This window comes from Hemiscyllium ocellatum, chromosome 22 (assembly GCF_020745735.1).
Source record: "Hemiscyllium ocellatum isolate sHemOce1 chromosome 22, sHemOce1.pat.X.cur, whole genome shotgun sequence".
Classification (NCBI taxonomy): Eukaryota; Metazoa; Chordata; class Chondrichthyes; order Orectolobiformes; family Hemiscylliidae; genus Hemiscyllium; species Hemiscyllium ocellatum.
The window spans coordinates 49,260,840-49,280,204 of NC_083422.1; the positions used below are offsets into that span (position 1 = coordinate 49,260,840).

Genomic DNA, 19,365 nt, shown 5'->3' on the forward strand with positions numbered 1-19,365 from the left:
TGTTTCTGCTGAATTGCAGACAATTGGTTATTGGGCAGAGTTGGATAGAGAAGAGATTAGATTTCAAGGTCTTACAGCCCTTCCTCTGCAGTTGTTCTTATGGAGATTGTCAAGTTTGGGGAAGGCTGAAAATGGATTTGGTAAGTGGCAAAATGTTAGAACAATGGGGAGTAAGGATGCCTTTTATTGATAGAGTGAAGTGATAATGGTGTTCTGAATGAATGGAACGAGGTAACAATTTCTAACATATGCTTGCATGGGTGCCAGGATGAAAAGTGGGGTGGGCAACATTTCAGGAGTTGGTTCTCTGGGACTATAGCTTTCCTGATGAAGGGATCCTGCCCAAAACATCGATTCTTTTGCTCCTTGGATGCTGCCTGGCCTGCTGCGTGTTTCCAGCACCACACTCAACTTTAGCTGTATTGAAAGATAGAACAGATAGATGGGCTGATTGACCTATATTTGTGCTATGTTGCTATGTCCTATATGCCTATGACCTTGAAGATAGAATTTCAGCCGTGATTGTATCCAATGGCAAATCAGTCAACAGGGGTCACATATTCTCCTCTTGCTCCGATTTCTTATTTACTGTGATGGAATGCCAGTGGGGTAAGTTTATGGGAAGTGCTTAGATTCTCTCTTGTTGGAGGTTAGCATTGCCTCCAACGTTCTCTCATAATGACCTGAGATGGGAAACAATTTAGGAGAGACTGTGTTTCATGGTTGGAATCGGGGAAATATTAAGGATAGGTGGTGATGGAAATGAAGGGTAGGAGAGATGAGAATTGAATCGGCAACTTTTAATATTAACTGGAACGATGTGCATGAACTTTTTCCAATAATGGAAATTGAGATTGGAGGGAGTTGGGTTATAGAGCTCCAAGGAGAATTTTGACAGTGAAGGAAAGGATGATCCTTTAAGAACTGGCTTGATTTGGCTGAGGACAATTAACTCATTGATGCACGATGATGTCCAGTCAGACCCAGTGCAGGGGTTGTGTACCAGATATGCTCAAGCCTGCTTTCCTCCACTCGAGGAAGTGAAGATGGGAAAAACAGTGGAATGTGAGGGAAAGTGCAAGGGATTCACTTCCTTTTGATAGTGTACAGTTCATTTTGATATTTTACAGTTCATTTTGATAGTATACAGTTCACATTGCAATCACAGAGACTTGGTTGAAGGAAGGGCATGACTGGCAACTAAACGTTCCAGGATATGGATGCTTCGGACAGGACAGGGAGGGAGGTAAAAGGGGGGGAGGAGTTGCATTGCTGGTCAGGGATGATATCACGGCCGTGCTAAAAGAGGATACTATGGAAAGCTTTAGTAGTGAGACATGGGTGGAGCTGAGACTTAAGAAGGGTGCAATTACATTGTTGGGGCTGTATTACAGGTCTCCCAACAGTGAGCTTGAGGTAGAAGAACAAACAGGTAAACAGATTATGGAAAGATGTAGAGGCAACACGGTGGTGGTGATGGGAGATTTTAATTTTCCCAACATTGACTGGGATACACTTAACACCAGAGGTCTGGAGGGGCAGAATTTGTAAGAAGCATCCAGAAGAGTTTTCTAGAGCAGTATGTCAATAGTCAGACGAGGGAAGGGGCCATTTTGGACCTGGTGTTGGGAAATAAGCCAGGCAAGGTGATAGAAGTTGCAGTGGGAGATTTCTATGGGAACAATGACCACAATTCTGTAAGTTTTAGAGTACTCAGACAATGATGAGAGTGATCCTATGGGAAGAGTACTAAACTGGGCCAAGGCCAATTATATTAAAATTAGGCAGGAGCTGGGAAATATGGATTGGACACATCTATTTGAAGGGAAGTCCACATTTGATATGTGGGAGGCGTTCAAAGATAATGCAGGATAGGCAAGTCCCATTGAAAGCAAAGGATAGGAAAGGCAAGATTCGTGAACCTTGGATGACAGGAGAAATTGTGCGACTAGCCAAGAGGAAAAGGGAAGCATACGTAAGGTCCTGGCAGCTTAACGGGCCCTGGAGGAATATCAGGAGAGTAAGACCAGTCTTCAATGAGGGAAGCGGGCTAAAAGGGATCATGAAATAGCTTTAGCGAGTAGAATTGAAGAGAATCCCAAAGCCTTTAATTCTTATATAAGAAGCCAGCGGGTAACTAGAGAAAGGATTGGTCCACTAAAGGAAAGGAAGGAAGGCTGTTTGTCGAACCTGAGAAAATGGGTGAGATTCTGAATGATTACTTTGCATCAGGGACATGATGAATGTTGAGATTAGAGATGGAAGTTTGATTACTCTGGATCACATTGACATAAGTAGGGAAGATGTGTGGGGTAGGCTAGAGGTTATTAAAGTGGACAAATCCCCAGGACTGAATGGGCTCTATCCCAGGAAGCTGAGGGAGGTGAGAGAGGAAATAGCCGGGGCCCTGACAGATAATTTTGCAGCATCCTTAAACACAGATGAGGTGCCAGAGGACTGGAGGATTGCTCATGTTGTCCTCCTTACAAGAAGGGTAGTAGGGATATTCTGGGTAACTACAGACCAGTGAGTCTGACATCAGTAGTGGGAAAGTTGCTGAAGAAGGTACTGAGGGATAAGATCTATTTATATTTGGAAAAGAGTGGGCTTATCAGTGATAGGTAACATGGTTTTGTGTGGGGGAGATCATGCCGTACCAACTTAATAGAATTCTTTGAGGAAGTGACCAAGTTGATAGATGAAGGAAGGGCTGTAGATGTCATATATGTGGACTTTAGAAAGGCATTTGATAAGGTTCCCCATGGTAAACTAGTGGAGAAAGTGAAGTCACATAGTGTGCAGGGTGCTTTAGCTAGGTGGATAAAGAACTGGTTGAGCAACAGGAGACAGAGAGTAGTAGTTGAAGGGAGTTTCTCGAAATGGAAAAAGGTGACCATTGGTGTTCCACAAGAATCAGTATTGGGGCCACTGTTGTTAGTGATATACATAAATAATCTGGAAGAGGGCACTGTTGCATGTTCAGCAGGTTTGCAGATGACACAAAGATTGGTGGAGTAGCAGAAAGCATAGGGGACTGTCAAAGAATACAGGAGAATATAGATTGATTGGGGAATTGGGCAGAGAAGTGGCAGATGGAGTTCAATCCAGGCAAATTTGAGATGATGCATTTTGGGAAGTCTAATTCTACAGTGAATTATACAGTAAACAGAAAAGCCTTGGGAAAAGTTGATGAGCAGAGAGATCTGGGAATTCAGGTCCATTGTACCCTGAAGGTTGCTGCACAGGTGGATAGAGTGGTCAAGAAGACATATGGTATGCTTGCCTTCATTGGATAGGGTATTGAGTATAAGAGCTGGCAGGTCATGTTAAACAAATTGTACAAGAAATTGGGTAGGCTGCATTTAGAATACTGTGTTCAGTTCTGGTCATCACATTACCAAAAGGATGTGGACACCTTTGAAAGGGTGCAGAGAAGGTTTATGAGGATGTTGCCTGGTATGGAAGGTGCTAGCTATGAAGAGAGGTTGAGTAGGTTAGGATTGTTTTCATTAGAAAAAAGGAGATTGTGGGGGGACCTGATTGAGGTGTACAAAATCATGAAGGGTATAGACAGGGTGGATAGAGATAAGCTTTTTCCCAGGGTGAAGGATTCAATAACGAGAGGTCACGCTTTCAAGGTGAGAGGTGAAAAGTTTAATGGGGATACACGTGGCAAGTACTTTACATAGAGGGTGGTAGGTGCCTGGAACGCATTGCCAGCAGAGGTGGTAGAGGCAGGCACGGTAGATTCACTTAAGATGTGTCTGGACAGATGCATGAGTAAGTGCGGAGCAGAGGGATACAGATGCTTAGGAATTGGGCGACAGGTTTAGACAGTGGATTTGGAGGATTTGGATCTGCCCAGGTTTAGAGGGCTGAAGGGCCTGTTTCTGGCTGTAAATTTTCCTTGTTCTTCTCTTTGTTCTGTTCTATTTGCCAGTTCCAGTTGGAGCGATTGACTCCTCTGTTTACTGTGTCGTATGTGTGTCCACACTAACATCTGATGTAGTATGTGCTGTGTTAGCGTGTAAGTTAAGTAGCATGGGTAGAAATTAGAAATGTGAGAAATAATTTTTCATTCTGTTACAGGGTATGGGTCTGGTCATTTCACAAGCTCTGTCTGAATATAACAGGTTTGTATTAATTTTTACAGTTCAAGGAAGTGTGTGTTAGCTGCTGTCGTAGAGGTCTACAATTTGTGGTTCCTAGCTGGTTTGCACCCGGGGACAATGTTTTAAAGTGTTGATACGTCACCTGGATAAATAAGTATAAATGGAGACCAGAGCATGAGTATTTCAGCAAATTCTGCTGTGATTTAAATTGAATCAGAAGAATGTAGGTTTAAGTCTTCTGTAAGTTTACCCAACTTGTTCACTCCATGAGGCATGGGGAGGGCATGGGGTGGCATGTAAGGATGCAGGGCACACATCCATCAGTGGGATACCAGGGTACAGAGCAGGCAGTAAGAGTGGGCAATGAGAGCTTGGGACATAAAGTGGACAGTGGGGGTTCATTTTACGGAGCAGGCAATAAGGATGTGAAACACAGAGTGGCTGGTAACGCTTGTCTCACTAGCAGTATTTCTGTTTCTTCACAACGGTGCAGACACTAATCCCTAGCATGAAGTCCATCCTCTGTTCTCTCCTATTGGCTGACTGTTAAACAAAAGCTAAGTGTTGAGGTCAGTGCTAAAGAGCATGTTGTGACAGTAAAGAAGAAGAGTAGCAAAATGCTTGTGTCTCAGCCAACATTCCTCCCAAACAGACTCTACCAACAGCACAGATTTACAGGTCATCCCTTTCAGTGCTGTTTTGGACTGCCAAATGACTGCACTTTCCAAACTAAGTAATTGCCTGAGGCAGTTAGAGCTGTGTTAGCAGCGTGACAATATGCCTCATATAATAGCACCAACTCCACCCCTTCCCCGGCAACAGGGAGATTGTGTGTCACATTTGACACTGAGATGAGCTTTCAACCTTGTTTGTGCCATCGCTAGACAATTATTTCCACCTTTCTGACATTGCCCAATCTCACTCTTGTCTCAGGTTATCAGCTGCAGAAAATTTCATTCATGTCTTTGTTATGTCTTGTCTCCCATTTTTTACTCTCTGTAAAATTATGGTCATCCAGAACTCGGTGTTAACTATCTTTTAGTCCTATTCCCCATAAACCTTGTCCTTGTTGAATTACATTGATGCCCAATGAAACCAAGTCTTGATTTAAAAATTCTCAATCTTGTTTTAAGTTGTCTGCATGGTCTTTCACCTCCCTATCCCATTGATCTCCTTCAACCTCACAACTTTGACCTCTGCGTTCCTCTGATTCAGACTTCTTGGGCATCCCTGCTATTAATCGCTCCACTGTCGCTGACTGTGCTGTTAATTCCCTGGCCTTACACTCTGGAATTCTCTCCCTGTATCTGTATCTGACATCTCACTTGCCTCTTTTATGGTGCTCCTTAAAACTTACCGGTTTGATCAAGCTTTTGGTCACTTGATTGAGAAATTTTGATCAGGATCAGAGGCCCTGATGGACAAAACAGATGATCTTTACAAATTACATGTTTACATTTGGATGACGTCTGCTCTGGAAGTTCCTAGGCAGGAGTGTCCTATTACAAAAGAGGGGTGACCCATCTAGAAACACCAGAGGCAGCAGCAGAGAAAATCATCAAAGTCATTCCCTCTCTCAACCAGCACTGAGTGTCATATTCTATGGCTTAAATATTTAACAGCTACTATGAGTAGGTGTGGGAATAGGGTGGCCGAGGGGTGAAGGGATAGTAGGATGCCAGGTGGATGGTGTGCTCAGGGGCTTAGAACATCAGGTGAATGAGGTAATAGGCTATCAAGGGGGTCCAACAGTGTCAGGTAGAGTTCAGTTTAATATTTACCTAGGAGCTCTGATGGGTTTTTAATACTCTTAACTTCTCCAGGGTTTAGACTCTGAGTTAAAACCCTCACTATGAGCTACTTTATTGGAAAGATCTGCACGTAGGATAACTGCTAAATGAATTTTCAACTTCATGGGCAGTTACCTTGGAATCAGCTGTGTCAGGATATCCATGCTGTCCTGATCCACAGTTCTGGTCTACGATTCTCCAAACACTATCTGGCCTTTGGAATTTCTGGTCAACCTCACTGCCTAAATGGCTTGATATCAAATTTTGTTTATTATGCTTCTGTGAGGTACCTTGGATGATTTTTATTAGATTAAAAGCCATATGTCATTGTCAGTTTTATTGGACAGTGGTGCAATTTAGAAATTGACTGTCCTGGTGTTTTGTGCATACTGGATTAGCCAATAACTCTGCAGACTAGTGCACTGAGCCAGATGGGAACTGGATCTATCGCCTTGTTTAGACTCTGTCTTTAACGCCTCAAGTTCTCCTCACAGGGTAATCTGTAGCTTTCCCACACTGGCTTCTTGGACAGGTGGATGATAGGAGGTTGCCATCTTGCTCTTGCACAATGCAGAAAGTATAGTATTCTTCTTCATTTTATGACTCAATTTTTCCTGCTTCCTATCCCTGTACCTTTGCACCCACACACCCCTTCAGCACCCCACCCTCTTTTTCAAATGCAGTGAAGCATCAGCAATAAATGTTGGCCAGTGACACCCAAATTCCAACAATGAAGAAAGAAATGTCCTGGCCCTGTTCCCAGCTCTCGAGTCTTTACATGTGCACCTGTATTGCAGTACTGATCACGAGAGGATCATGGATAAACTTGGCCATATTCTAGCCCATTAACTATGAATGTGTTTGGTCAAGTGGGATCTCATTGCAGTAACTTTTGGTATTGGGAGCATGAGCCGATGTGCTGCTGCTTAACTGTGGACCATGTTTTGTAGCTCTGACATCCCTGACCCAAGGGATAAAGTCTGCAACTTTTCCACCTGAACAGAATTTTGTCCTGTCATAACAAATTAATATGAAAGAAAGTTAAGTCATGTTATTCAATGAAATAATTGTCATTAAAACTCATTTATCAGTCTGCACATATACAACCGAAAAGTTATTTTTGTTTTTACTTTCCCCGGCAGACAATACAAAGACAAAGAAGAAGAAAACCAGGGAGGATTCTTATCTGCTATAACCAACATGGTATGTACCACAGGAAACACTTTCTCAGTTTGGAAACCATGCTCACATGAGGTGAGCATGTAGAAAGACACCTGAAAACCTTTTTATTTCTGGCTAAAATTAAAGCCAGTTCATAATAAATAAAACAGAAGGGAAACTATTTCTGCTGATAGGATATTCTGTCGGGAGATGATGCAGTTAAAGTCACTGACCAAAAAAAAAGATGCAAGTTGAGAATGTTTTGACAGAGAGTTGTTCTGATTTCTGAACGTGTTGTCTGAAAGGGCAGTGGAAGCAGATTCAGTCATAAGTTTCAAAAGAAATTGGATAAATGATTGAAAATCATAATTACAGGGTTATTTTGGAGGTGCACAGATGGAACTAATTAGAGGGCTCTTCCAAAGAGGTGGCACTGTTTTAAATTAGGGGTGGTCCTTTAGGACAGTGATAATGTTTTTATGAAGCTTATGGACCTTGGAACTATGTCTCGGAAAGTGGTGAAGGCTAGGCTATTTATTATATTTTAAACTGGGGTTAATAGATTCTTGTTCAGCAAGGGAATCATGTTATTGAGGATTGATGGGCATGTGGAATTTGAAACAAACCATGTTAACAATGCTTTTATTGAATAGTGGAACTGGCCAAGGGGGCATTTGACCTGTTTCTACTCCTATATATAATTTTGTATGATCAGCCCCACACACAATCTTTACTCTCTGCCGTATCTTTATCTTTCATTCCTCCTACAGTTTTGCTTTCTACCTCTCTTGCTGTTTTATCTCATCATAATATTTTTTTCCATCTTTGACCAAGCTGCAGCCTTTGACTTTGTGAATTTTGGTTTATGGTCATTCCTGTGAAGTGTCTCAACGTGTTTTACATCAATGCTTAATATCTACAAGTTGTCCCAAATTTTCAGTCACTGTCATTGCATTACTTACCTACTTTGTTTCTTCTTCATTTGTTTTGCTGGTCATCACTGTTCCAGCGGTTTAGCTTTTATTTTGTAATCCTTCACCCTTGCTTTTTCAATGTTCACCCTTAGGTGTTTGGGTTTGCATCATAAATCACTATTGCCTTACTCGCACATTGGAGTAAGCCTTTACATCAGCCTTTTTCCCATCATGCTTGTTTCCAGCTGCTTCTCCTTGTTCCTTCACACCTTCAGGCTAAATACTAACAGCTGTTCCCTCTCTGTGTACAGGTAGGCAACATGTTCATAGCAGATGCTGATGAGAAGATTTCAGTCCAGTAAGTACCATTCTGCAAAATATTCACTGTCTCCTTCTCTCTCTCTCTTTCCATTTTTCTCGAACATTCTGTCCTTGCATCGACATCCATGCCAAATCACCAATTGCCAAAATGGGTTGGCAACAATTAAAGCTGTCAGTAACAGCTCTGTTGATCACACTGTCATATTTGAGTCAGAATGTTGTGAGTTCTAGCATCACTCTGGAGGATTAAGCACAAAATCCAAGCTGACCTACTCTGTGTTGTTGGGAGTGATGTCTTTCGAATGGAGTATTTAAAATGAAGACCCATTTGTGCTCTCAGGTGAAAATCAAAATCACTAATAAAGAGCAAGGGAATCTTTATCCAACAAACAACACTTGAATATGATTGATTTAATCATTTAACTCTGTGTGTTTGTAAGAGCTTGCTATGCACAAATTGGCTTCCTAACACTGCTTCAAATCATTCTGAACAGCTATATAGCTCTTTGGGTCATTCCAAGGTTGTAAAAGACATTGTTGGATCTTTTTTTTTAAATCGCTTTACCGTTTTGGAGGAGACTGGGGGGAAGATTTGCCTCTTTGCAACTGTCAGGTGCAGTGTTGGTGAGGTGGCTATTTTCAGTGGATTCTGTTCTATTCAGCCTTCATAATTCCACTTTCTTCCATGCCTTCTTGTGCCTTTCCCTGCCCCATTTCTCATTCTGTACTTGGCTGAGCTTTTAGGTAGGAGTCTTACTGCCAAAATTTCAAAGTTATAGTATATTGCCACTGTTCTGATTGGGTCTTTCCTCAGCATCATCATATTTTCCACCTTGATGGTCAACACCAGCAGGGTTCCACCATGTATGTAGCAGGGACAGTGTTGATAGTGACATGATTTGCAGACAGCTAGATCCCAAACTCTGCAGTGGTGATAACCAGGTATTTTGTTTACATGATATTGTTTGATGGATAAGCATTAGCAAGACACTTGGGAGATGGCTTTGAAGTGGTGGCCATTTGACCACTTAGGTCATCATATTTAAATCCTCCAAACGTTTGACACTGCAGTTCACTGAGAATGCTGGCCTGGGATTAGAGCTCCGGAGCCAGTCCTGCCCCATAACATTCTAACTCCAGATGTGAGCGTGCTATTCGTAGAGCCATGGCTGACTGAGAATTGAACAGCACCAGAGAACTGAGAAAAGTAGTGTAAAATAGAGGCAGACAGAATTTTTGCAGTATTGTTGACTGTTCTGAACCTAATACCTTGCATTCTGACACACTGTAAATCACCACACAATGTTCATCTCCACTGTAGATACAGCAGGTGGATGTTTAATTAAAGGATGGAACTGTCGATTCTTTTCTTACTTTTTATTTCTGACTAGGTAGTTAGAAAAAAAAGTCAAAATCCTGGTTCATTGTGTGGATCACACTTTGAACACACTGGAGATGGCACAGTAATTGAGAGAAAAGTGGAGATCTCATTAAACTCTGTGACATAGCCCTAAGACATTGAAAGCAATGTCTCCAGATACAGTCATATGTTTTAACTGGGTTCCAGGCAAAGACTAGAGGATCCTGACTTGAAGTTGAAGATTAGACAGAGCTGTAATTCCTTCAGAGCAGTAGGTATTAAATCAACCTTTAGTAACAACAGTTGAGGCCGAGATGGCCAACTCTTTTCTAAAGGAACTTGATAATAGTTGAGTTGGGAATGGAGAGAATGGGACTGCAGATGGATTATTAAGTTTTCAAGCTGGGATTTGTGACCTCTCAGTCATTGTGTCAAGAGTGATTAGAGATGGACATTTAATTATAATCTTGTCAACGAGGTCCATGAAAGAATTAAGGCAAACATCCTTCAAAGGAGGAAATCTTCTCTCCTTTCTTGATTTGACGCAAATGTAGTTACTGTCTGTAGTGATCCGGCAAGATACACAATTGGATCAGAAAACAAATGGCCTCAGCCATTGACAAAGTAGGCTCACTGTGTTCTCAGGAAAATAATAGCTGGTCTTTGCAGCAGTGACTAAACATTTAAGAATGAATTTAGAAAAAGCCCATGCACCCAGGGAGCAGATGGTGTAGCACCAGGTTTCCAGTGTGTAGTGTCCTGTCACCAAGTTCCCCTTTATTTACATGTGCACAGTACATGACACTGACTCAGCCAGCTCCAATAGTGAACCGAATCCCTGACACACCTGTTTATTTCTTTTTGGTCTTTTTTATTTCCTTTTTATTTACCCCCACACTACCGCCTAATTGCACTAGTGCTTATTCCCCCCCCCTCCACACCCATGTTGTTTGTATGTGCAGGTATGAACGCACCTGTTTATAACTGTCAGCCAGGCCTTCCTGATTGGGCCTGTCAACCTGGTCCAATCAGGGAACTATTCCATGAGGTCCACCTGGCTGACTTTGTTCCAATCACTACACTTGAGAGTGCAGAACCACTGAACTTGCATCTGAGGGTAGCCCTGTTCTGACTGTACAGTTCAGAGTGCTTCCCAGAAACTGTTTGCCAGAAAGACTATTGACGTATCTTAACAAGAAGTCAAGAAATTATTCAAGCATCCCAGTGTTCCATTTGGCTAATGCACATCCCTGTGTAGTACTAGAACAAACATAGCAAAAACGTGACTACTGCCATTCGTAATTCATGTTGCCAAAATTAATAACAACCCAGGCTAGCAGTAAAATTAGAAATTTCTCACATTACTAGACTGGAATTTGCTCTCAATTTCTCTGCCTCTCTTTCTACTTGTTTAAACCTTTTTGACCAATTTTTAAAATAAATCTCCTCATTGTAACTCCACTTTTGTTGGATGACCTTGCCAAGGGAATATGTTATGTCTTTAGGGTAATTTATCTTACTGATGGTTGTGTATGAAATGAAACGACTTGGAGGTGCTGGCGTTGGACTGAGGTGGACAAAGTTAAAAATCTCCCAACACCAGATTATAGTCCAACAAGTTTATTTGGAAGCACTATCTTTCAGAGTGGTGCTGCTTCCTCAGGATTGGGGGAGTCAGTGCCTCAGAGACGTGAGATTGGCAACGTGGGGGAGTCCAATTAATATTAGTTCTGACACAGCAGTTAAGCCTAGGGTAGGGTGAATCAGTATGTGTCTTAATGCAGCCCTTTCGCAAGGCTGAGCTAAACAGCCATTTATAGCCACTGACCTGATGATCTAATCTAATCTTCCTCAGGAAGAAGCAGTGCTTCGAAAGCTAGTGCTTCCAAATGAACCTGTTGGAGTGAAACCTAATGTTGTGTGATTCTTAACTATTAAATGCAAGTTGTTTTTATGCTTCTCTGGTTGGCTGGAGAATAAAGAGCTCACTTCCTGATACTAATCCTCTATACAATGGGCATTAGGTTGAGATTAGGATTTGGGTTATCTGAGTGAATTCGTCTATAGAGAAATGACCTTGATTAGGTTACTTCACAATCTTGTCTCAAATATAAAAGTGGTAAAGTGTTTGAGAACTGCCTGCCATTTTAGAACTCGACCTTAAGGAGAATTGACCATTTCAGGGAATTAGGGAAAGTAAAAAGAGTGAGAGTTTGATGTTTGGTGTGGGAGTCAGTGCCTCAGAGACATGAAATTGGCAGTGTGGGGGAGTGCAATTAATATTAGCTCTAACACAGCAATTAAGCCGAGGGTGAATCAGTATGGAGCATGTGTCCTAATGCAGCCCTTTCGCAAGGCTGAGCTAAACAGCCATTTAGAGCCACTGACCTGATGATCTAATCAACAATTGTAAACTAAATAAAAAGACATAGCAGGAGATTGGTACTGCATCATAATCCTTTAAAATTGGATGTTAAGTGCAGTCTTCATGACCAGACTAATGTTTCCCTGAGTTTTAATAGGGGTTCTGATGGTGAGTATCTCTTTCTTTACAAAGGCTCCAATGGGGGAGCTCCCTTATTAACAGGATATTGGTAGTGAAAATTTCTGAACCCCATCCAAGCTTTCATAGGGCATTTCTTAAGTTGCTCGAGATTATTTCTATATATTAACTGTCTCTGGTGATTGGCTGTTTCAGGTTGTCTTGGGTTAGGCAGGAATCTGGCTCTTGTCTCGGTTTGTCAGCTTCTCTTTTGCTGGCACTTTCCCATGCTCTCCATTCCTCTTTAATTCCAATAGCAGCTGTAGCCTAGGGAATGCATTCGCCTCTGACTCTGTGGATTGTGGCATCTTCTCTACCTTAACTGCTGCACTTTGGAAGGCTACACCGAAGAATTTGTTTCATTGGTTGTGTAAGAAAATTGTGAACAAATGGGTATGCATGAGGAAGAAAGGAGTTGGTAAAATGGGTGAAGGCAATTCTCTGAACAATCTAGTGATTCTTTGCTTGATTCTATCATAAGAAAGTTGGTTATTTGTTCTGTACATTAATGTTTGAGATATGAATGTAGGAGGTATGACACTAGGTTTGCAGATGATAGAAAAATTGGTGGTCTGATAAATAGCCAAAAGGAAAATGTTAGACTACAGAAAGATATGGATAGACTGAACAGTGACAAATGGAATCTTATCCTGAAAAGTGCATGGTGATGCATTTTAAGATAACTAACACAGTAAGGGAATACAGGTGGTTCTGCCATAACGCCATTTCATTAACGTAAATTTGCTGTAATGCGATTACATCACCAACATTAAGTGCAGTTTCTAAAGCGTGATTCTTCTATGATGCAGAGTTACACAAGAACGTAACCATAGCGTTATAGAAGAACTGGTGTGCATGATCATAAATCCTTGAAGGCAGTAGGATAGATAGTTAAGGCATTGAATACAAAAGCAAGAAGATTATGTATTTAACGCTAGTTAGGCTACAGCTGGAGTACTACATGCAGTTCTGGTCAGCACTGCTGTAAGGATGTGACTGAGGGGCTGAGAGTCTAATGAGGTGTACAGTGCTGGGAGGGACAAAGAGGTTAAATACGGCAAAGCCTTTTGACTTTGTAGAGGGGCCAGTAACCAGGGGATACAGCTTTAAGGTAAGGAGCAGGCGTCTAAGGAAATTTGAGGAAAACCTATCTCACTCAGAGAGTTATGGTTAGTTGGAATTCACTGCTTGGAAGGGTGGTAGAGGCCGGAACCGTCCAGACATTTGAGAATTATTTTGATGAGTTGTTGAAATGCCAAGGCTGGAAAATGGAATTAGAATAGATGGATATTTGATGTCTGACATGGACACTGTGGGCTGAAGAAACTTCTTGTTATGTGATTTAAACCCTTGTCATGTTGATTCAGTGTGATGAAGTCATGTTGGAGGAGACTTGTTTGCAACATAAATGCTGGCACTGGATTGGTTGTGCTAAATGGCCCCTTCTGTGCTGCCAGCCTGATGATGTAGCTGACAGCAGTCCCTGATCCCATCTTTCTGTCCCCTTCATTTTCCCCTAACATGGTAAACGTTGAATCTTTTTATTTTACTGTGTTTTTGACTATGGGCTGAAATTGGGAGACAAAAAGCTGTTTTAAGAATCAAGGATTGTTGAGGAATTGTTACGCTTTTTTAAAGCAAGTAACCTGACACCCATTGAAGGTGCTGTTTACCCCAGTCACAAGCTTAAGCAATAGTGGATGGTTTGCAGACGAACTGGAGCCAAGAGCTGTGTGAAGATGGAAACTTAACTGGCAACAAGTAGCTGATTGGTTTGCAGGCTAGTGACAAGAAGTATGTAATTGGTTTCCAGATAGCTGAACAGCTTGAGGCTGTGAACAAGATAGGGAGAAGCCATCAGGTCTCCACAGGTTCAGGAGCTCAGATCTCCGTTCTCTGTAATAAGAAACAGTTTGGAATTAGAATTAGCTTTATTGTCTCATTTACTTAAACGAAAAGTTTAAAAGTTGCCACTTATGGTGCCATCTTAGTTACGAAGGTACCCAGGTACAGATTCTTAGGAGAAAAAAATTAGAAAATAAAGAAATAAAAAGTTCAGGATAACAGTCCTTCAACCCAATCCATGCTGGCACCTAGCCTCAATTCCCTGCTGAGTCTTGACTCCAGACAGCCCTGGCTTCATCTGGAGGCTAGGACACCCTTCTGGAATCATCTCGAGGCTAGGACACTGTTCTGGAATCATCTTGAGGCAGGAGGTATATGCTGAAGCCAAGCCAAGCTTGAAGGAGATCAGTGTATTCTCCTTCAGGCTTGCTCTAAGCTGTGACTTTTAAGTATAAATCAGAGGACTTTCTTTAACTGTGAACCAGTCATTGTGTTTAACAAATGAGTTAAAACATCCTGAGAAGGAAGAATGAGAAACTTTGGATCAGTACACCCATCATTTCAGTAAATTCTGTGAATTGGTATCATGGAAATACTTTCCCAGTTTAATTTTGTCCATAACACACTTGTTTATTTCCTGTCTGTGAGTGTGGCAGGGAAGTTTTACAAGGGGAATGGAGTTTTAACTTGTAGAATTACATGCTGATTGTTCATAATTGTTAGCAAGAGTCCATTTATTTGTAATAAATGGTCATTCTTGTACAGAAGCCTGGTCCATGCTTTCTATCAACCTGGATCTGAAAGTGAAATGCATTTGAAAGTTCTGCACTTTTTAAAAAAATCTTTAAGGTTTTTGACAATGACAGAAATAGTGTGGCACAATGGTATGCCTGAATTACTCAACACTAAGACCATAAAGGTAGATGTGAGGAGCTGTGACTTGATTCTTCCACAGCTAGTTGCAGACCAGATTAGCAACAGAGGGCCTGTAGAATAGTTAACATTCTCATTTTCAGAATAATGGAAAGCATTCCGCTGAATTACAGGCCTGTGAATCCAACTGCTCTAACAGGACTGGGATCACAGTGAAACTGAGCACTCAGTGGACTCGATTTCACAGCATTTGATGAGAGCACAGGCAATAATTACAAACTGAAAGGGGTTTATAAATAGAAGCTCATCCTTTTCTGCCCCAGTTACCATGTTACACAGAACTCAACATGAGTGACAGCAAATCAAAGTGAATCAAGACAAAAGATGGAAAATTATAGGCCAATTAGCCTAACCTCGGTTGTTGATAAAATTCTAGAATCCATCATCATTAAGGATGAGGTTTCTAAATTCTTGGAAGAGCATAGTCGGATTAGAACAAGTCAACATGGATTTAGTAAGGGGAGGTCATGCCTGACAAACCTGTTGGAATTCTTTGAAGAGGTGACAAGTAGGTTAGACCAGGGAAACCCAGTGGATGTGGTCTATCTAGACTTCCAAAAGGCCTTTGATAAAGTGCCACATGGGAGGCTGCTGAGCAAGGTGAGGGCCCATGGTGTTCGAGGTGAGCTGCTGGTATGGATTGAGGATTGGCTGTCTGACAGAAGGCAGAAGTTGGGATAAAAGGTTCCTTTTTCGGAATGGCAGCTGGTGACAAGTGGTGTCCCGCAGGGTTCAGTGTTGGGGCCGCAGCTGTTCACACTATATATTAATGATCTGGATGAAGGGACTGGGGCATTCTAGCGAAGTTTGCAGATGATACGAAGTTAGGTGGACAGGCAGGTAGTACTGAGGAAGTGGGGAGGCTGCAGAAGGATCTAAACAGTTTGGGAGAGTGGTCCAGGAAATGGCTGATGGAATTCAATGTGAGCAAATGCGAGGTCTTGCACTATGGAAAAAAGAATACAAGCATGGACTACTTTCTAAACGGTGAGAAAATTCGTAAAGCCAAAGTACAAAAGGATCTGGGAGTGCTAGTTGCGGATTCTCTGAAGGTAAACATGCAGGTTGAGTCCGTGATTAAGAAAGTGAATGCAATGTTGTCATTTAGCTCAAGAGGGTTGAAATATAAAAGCACCGTTAAGCTACTGAGACTTTATAAAGCTCTGATTAGGCCCCATTTGGAGTACTGTGTCCAGTTTTGGTCCCCACACCTCAGGAAGGACGTACTGGCACTGGAGCGTGTCCATCGGAGATTCACACGAATGATCCCTGGAATGGTAGGTCTAACATACAAGGAACAGCTGAGGATCCTGGGATCGTATTCATTGGAGTTTAGAAGATAAAGGGGAGATCTAATAGAAACTTACAAGATAATACATGGCTTGGAAAGGGTGGACACTAGGAAATTGTTTCCGTTAGGTGAGGAGATTAGGACCCATGGACACAGCCTTAAAATTCAAGGGGGTAAATTCAGAACAGAAATGTGGAGACATTTCTTCAGCCAGAGAGTGGTGGGCCTGTGGAATTTATTGCCGCAGAGTGCAGTGGAGGCTGGGACACGAAATGTCTTCAAGGCAGAGATTGATAAATTCTTGATGTCACAAGGAATTAAGGACTACGGGGAGAATGCGGGTAAGTGGAGTTGAAATGCCCATCAGCCATGATTGAATGGCGGAGTGGACTCGATGGGCCGAATGGCCTTACTTCCACTCCTATGTCTAATGGTGTTATGGAATGCAGAGGTACTTTACAAGGTTCAGCCAGGCTATCAAAGCTGGAGTTGTATGCTTAACAAATGTGACTTTGAGAAAATGAAATGAATTCTGAGTCTTTACCTCTCTTTCCTCTTTTATGTCAGTTCTTTAAAAACTGTTTCTCTGATTAGCTTTGTTTTTTTAAAAATTTGTTCACGTGGGTTTTATTATCACTTCTTAATTGCTGTTGAGAAAGTTGCGGTGGTGAGTGGCATTCTTGAACCTCTAAAGTCTGTATGGTGTAAGGATGCTGCAGTGCTGTCGGGTAGGCGGTGAAAAGACAGTGATATATTTCCAAGCCAGTATGGTGTGAGACTTAGAGGAGAAATTGCAGGTGGAGTTGTTCCATGCAACTGCTGGCCTTGACCTTCCAGGTGGTAGAGGTCATAGATTTGGAAGGTGCTGTTCAAGGAATTTAATGAGCATAATCATTACATAGAACATTACAGCACAGTACAAGCGCTTCGGCCCTCGGTGTTGTGCCAACTTGTGAAATTAATCTGATGCCCATCTAACCTACACCATTCCATTATTATCCATAAGTATGTCCAAAGCCCATTTAAATGCCCTTAACATCGGCAGGTTTACTACTGTTGCAGGCAGGCCGTTCGATGACCCTACTACTCTGAGTAAAGAAACTACCCCTAATATCTGTCCTAAATCTATCGCTCCTCAAAAATAACGATTACCTGCCATATTATTTTCTAAAGTGGCTCACTGTCAAACTTTGATAATTCTGCTGTGCTGCACTGTTCCTCTTCATTGCATTGGGAATATTTGTCTAGGTTATGTACTCAAATCCCCAGATTAGAACTTGAACCTGTCACCTTCACAGTCTAAGATGAAGTCATGTCAGGCAATTTTTGGGGTTTGATCCAGTGAGTTACAGACCGCCCAATTTTGACACAACCTGATTTCACATACACTAATGAGATAAGCCAGTTGATTTTTTTTTTAGTCATATTGCAGAAAGAGTATTGGCCACAATGCTGGAACAACACTTAGATCTCTTCAAACAGGGACACTATAGAAATGGATTAAGATTTAGTGCCTCATGCAAGTGACAGCAATTTTGTTTTGAAGAAAAAGTCTGATGGAAAATGTAAGAATATAAGAAATAACATGAAAGATAGGAGCAGATGATACAGCACCTGTTGCTTAATGTACTACTCAGTTTGATCATGGTCCATTTGCCATAGTCATTGATCAAACTCTCACACTTATACACTCTCACACACATCCTCCTTATCCTAAAACTACTTTCTAGATTCTGCAGCTAGGGGAAAATCTTCTCTGTCTCTAACATCAAACTTCAGAATCTCATATGCTCCAATGAGATCCTTTCTCATTCTGTATCACTGTCGGCCTAATGTATTCAGTCTGTCACCCCAGGAATAAGTCTAATGAACCTTCACTGTGCAACTTCAAGTGCAAATGTATTTTTCCTTAAAAATAGAGACCAAAACTGCACCAGTATTCTTGGTCTCAGTGAAGCTCCACACCAATGTCAGAAGATTTCCTCATTCTTGCATTCCAATCCCCTTGCAATAGAGGCTACTGTGCAATTTGTATTCCTGATTGCTTGCTGTACCTGCATGCTAACTTTGTGTTTCATGTATAAGTGCATAGAAATCCTTTCAAATGTTAATGTTCACAGGTTTTGTGGTTGTTTATAAAAATACTGCTTGTCTTTTTCTACCACAAAAGTGAATAACCCCTTATTTCCCCACATTAAACTCCATGTGTCGCCTTGTTCCCTCACATGCTTAATCGGAGACCTAGGGCAGTGAAAGAGAGAGGCTAAATGTGAAATGAGCAGACTTGTCATTCCCAATGGCAAAGGACATTGGAAGAAACAAATACAAGGTTCACTAAGAATAGAAATTAAAAATACTGGAGAAACGCAGCAGGTCTGGCAGATCTGTGGAGAGAGAAACCAAATTTATATTTCAAGTCTGATGTGATTGGTTTCAGAAGTGACAGCAGCTAGAAAGTGATAATTTATGTGGCCTTGATCAGAGGGATGGGGATAGAGAGAGAGAGAGAAAGAAATAAAAGGAATGGGGGATAGGGTCAGCATGCAGAATGGGTGGTGAGAGTCCATTTTCAAACTCCTTTCTGAAGAAGAATTACATCGGACCTGAAATGTTAATTCTGTGACCTGCACACTTACTGCCAGACTTGCTGTGTTTCTCCAGTACTTTGTTTCTATTTTAGAACGCTAGCATTTGGAATTTTTGTGATTCAGTCAGGTGTGTCATGACTCACTGCGGAAGTGCACTGCAAATCAAGCACCATTATCTGGAGTTATGAATAAAATTAAAGACTTGAGTAGTATGCAAAGTTCCCCGGTATATTTGTCTTCTTGACCCAAATGGACACACAGAACCAGCCAGGTTTTTGTGCTTTACCAGAATTACTACTTGTTACAAGTAATTGGACTGAAGCTACAGGTAAATTGTTATAAACTGTTGACATATAACACGAAAAACTAAAACTTAATCCTCCTATAAACTCCCTCTTTCATACTTTAAGCTTGACAGAAAAATACAGACATAAAAATTAAAACAGAGGGAAAAATGGGAAGGATGATCACTGAATCTTTGTTCATAAAATCTATTAAGTTGGTTCTT

General features: G+C 41.5%; 1 protein-coding gene across 2 annotated transcripts in view; it reads left to right on the forward strand.

Annotated features, from left to right (window-relative positions):
• armh3 (armadillo like helical domain containing 3) overlaps positions 1–19,365 on the forward strand; it is a 153,622-nt gene that overhangs the window by 31,052 nt on the left and 103,205 nt on the right. For both annotated transcript variants that reach the window (XM_060842198.1, XM_060842199.1), the window contains exons 10-12: positions 4,090–4,133; positions 7,045–7,105; positions 8,289–8,335. In XM_060842198.1, coding sequence (XP_060698181.1) covers positions 4,090–4,133; positions 7,045–7,105; positions 8,289–8,335 — 152 coding nt within the window. The remainder of the gene's footprint in view (positions 1–4,089; positions 4,134–7,044; positions 7,106–8,288; positions 8,336–19,365) is intronic.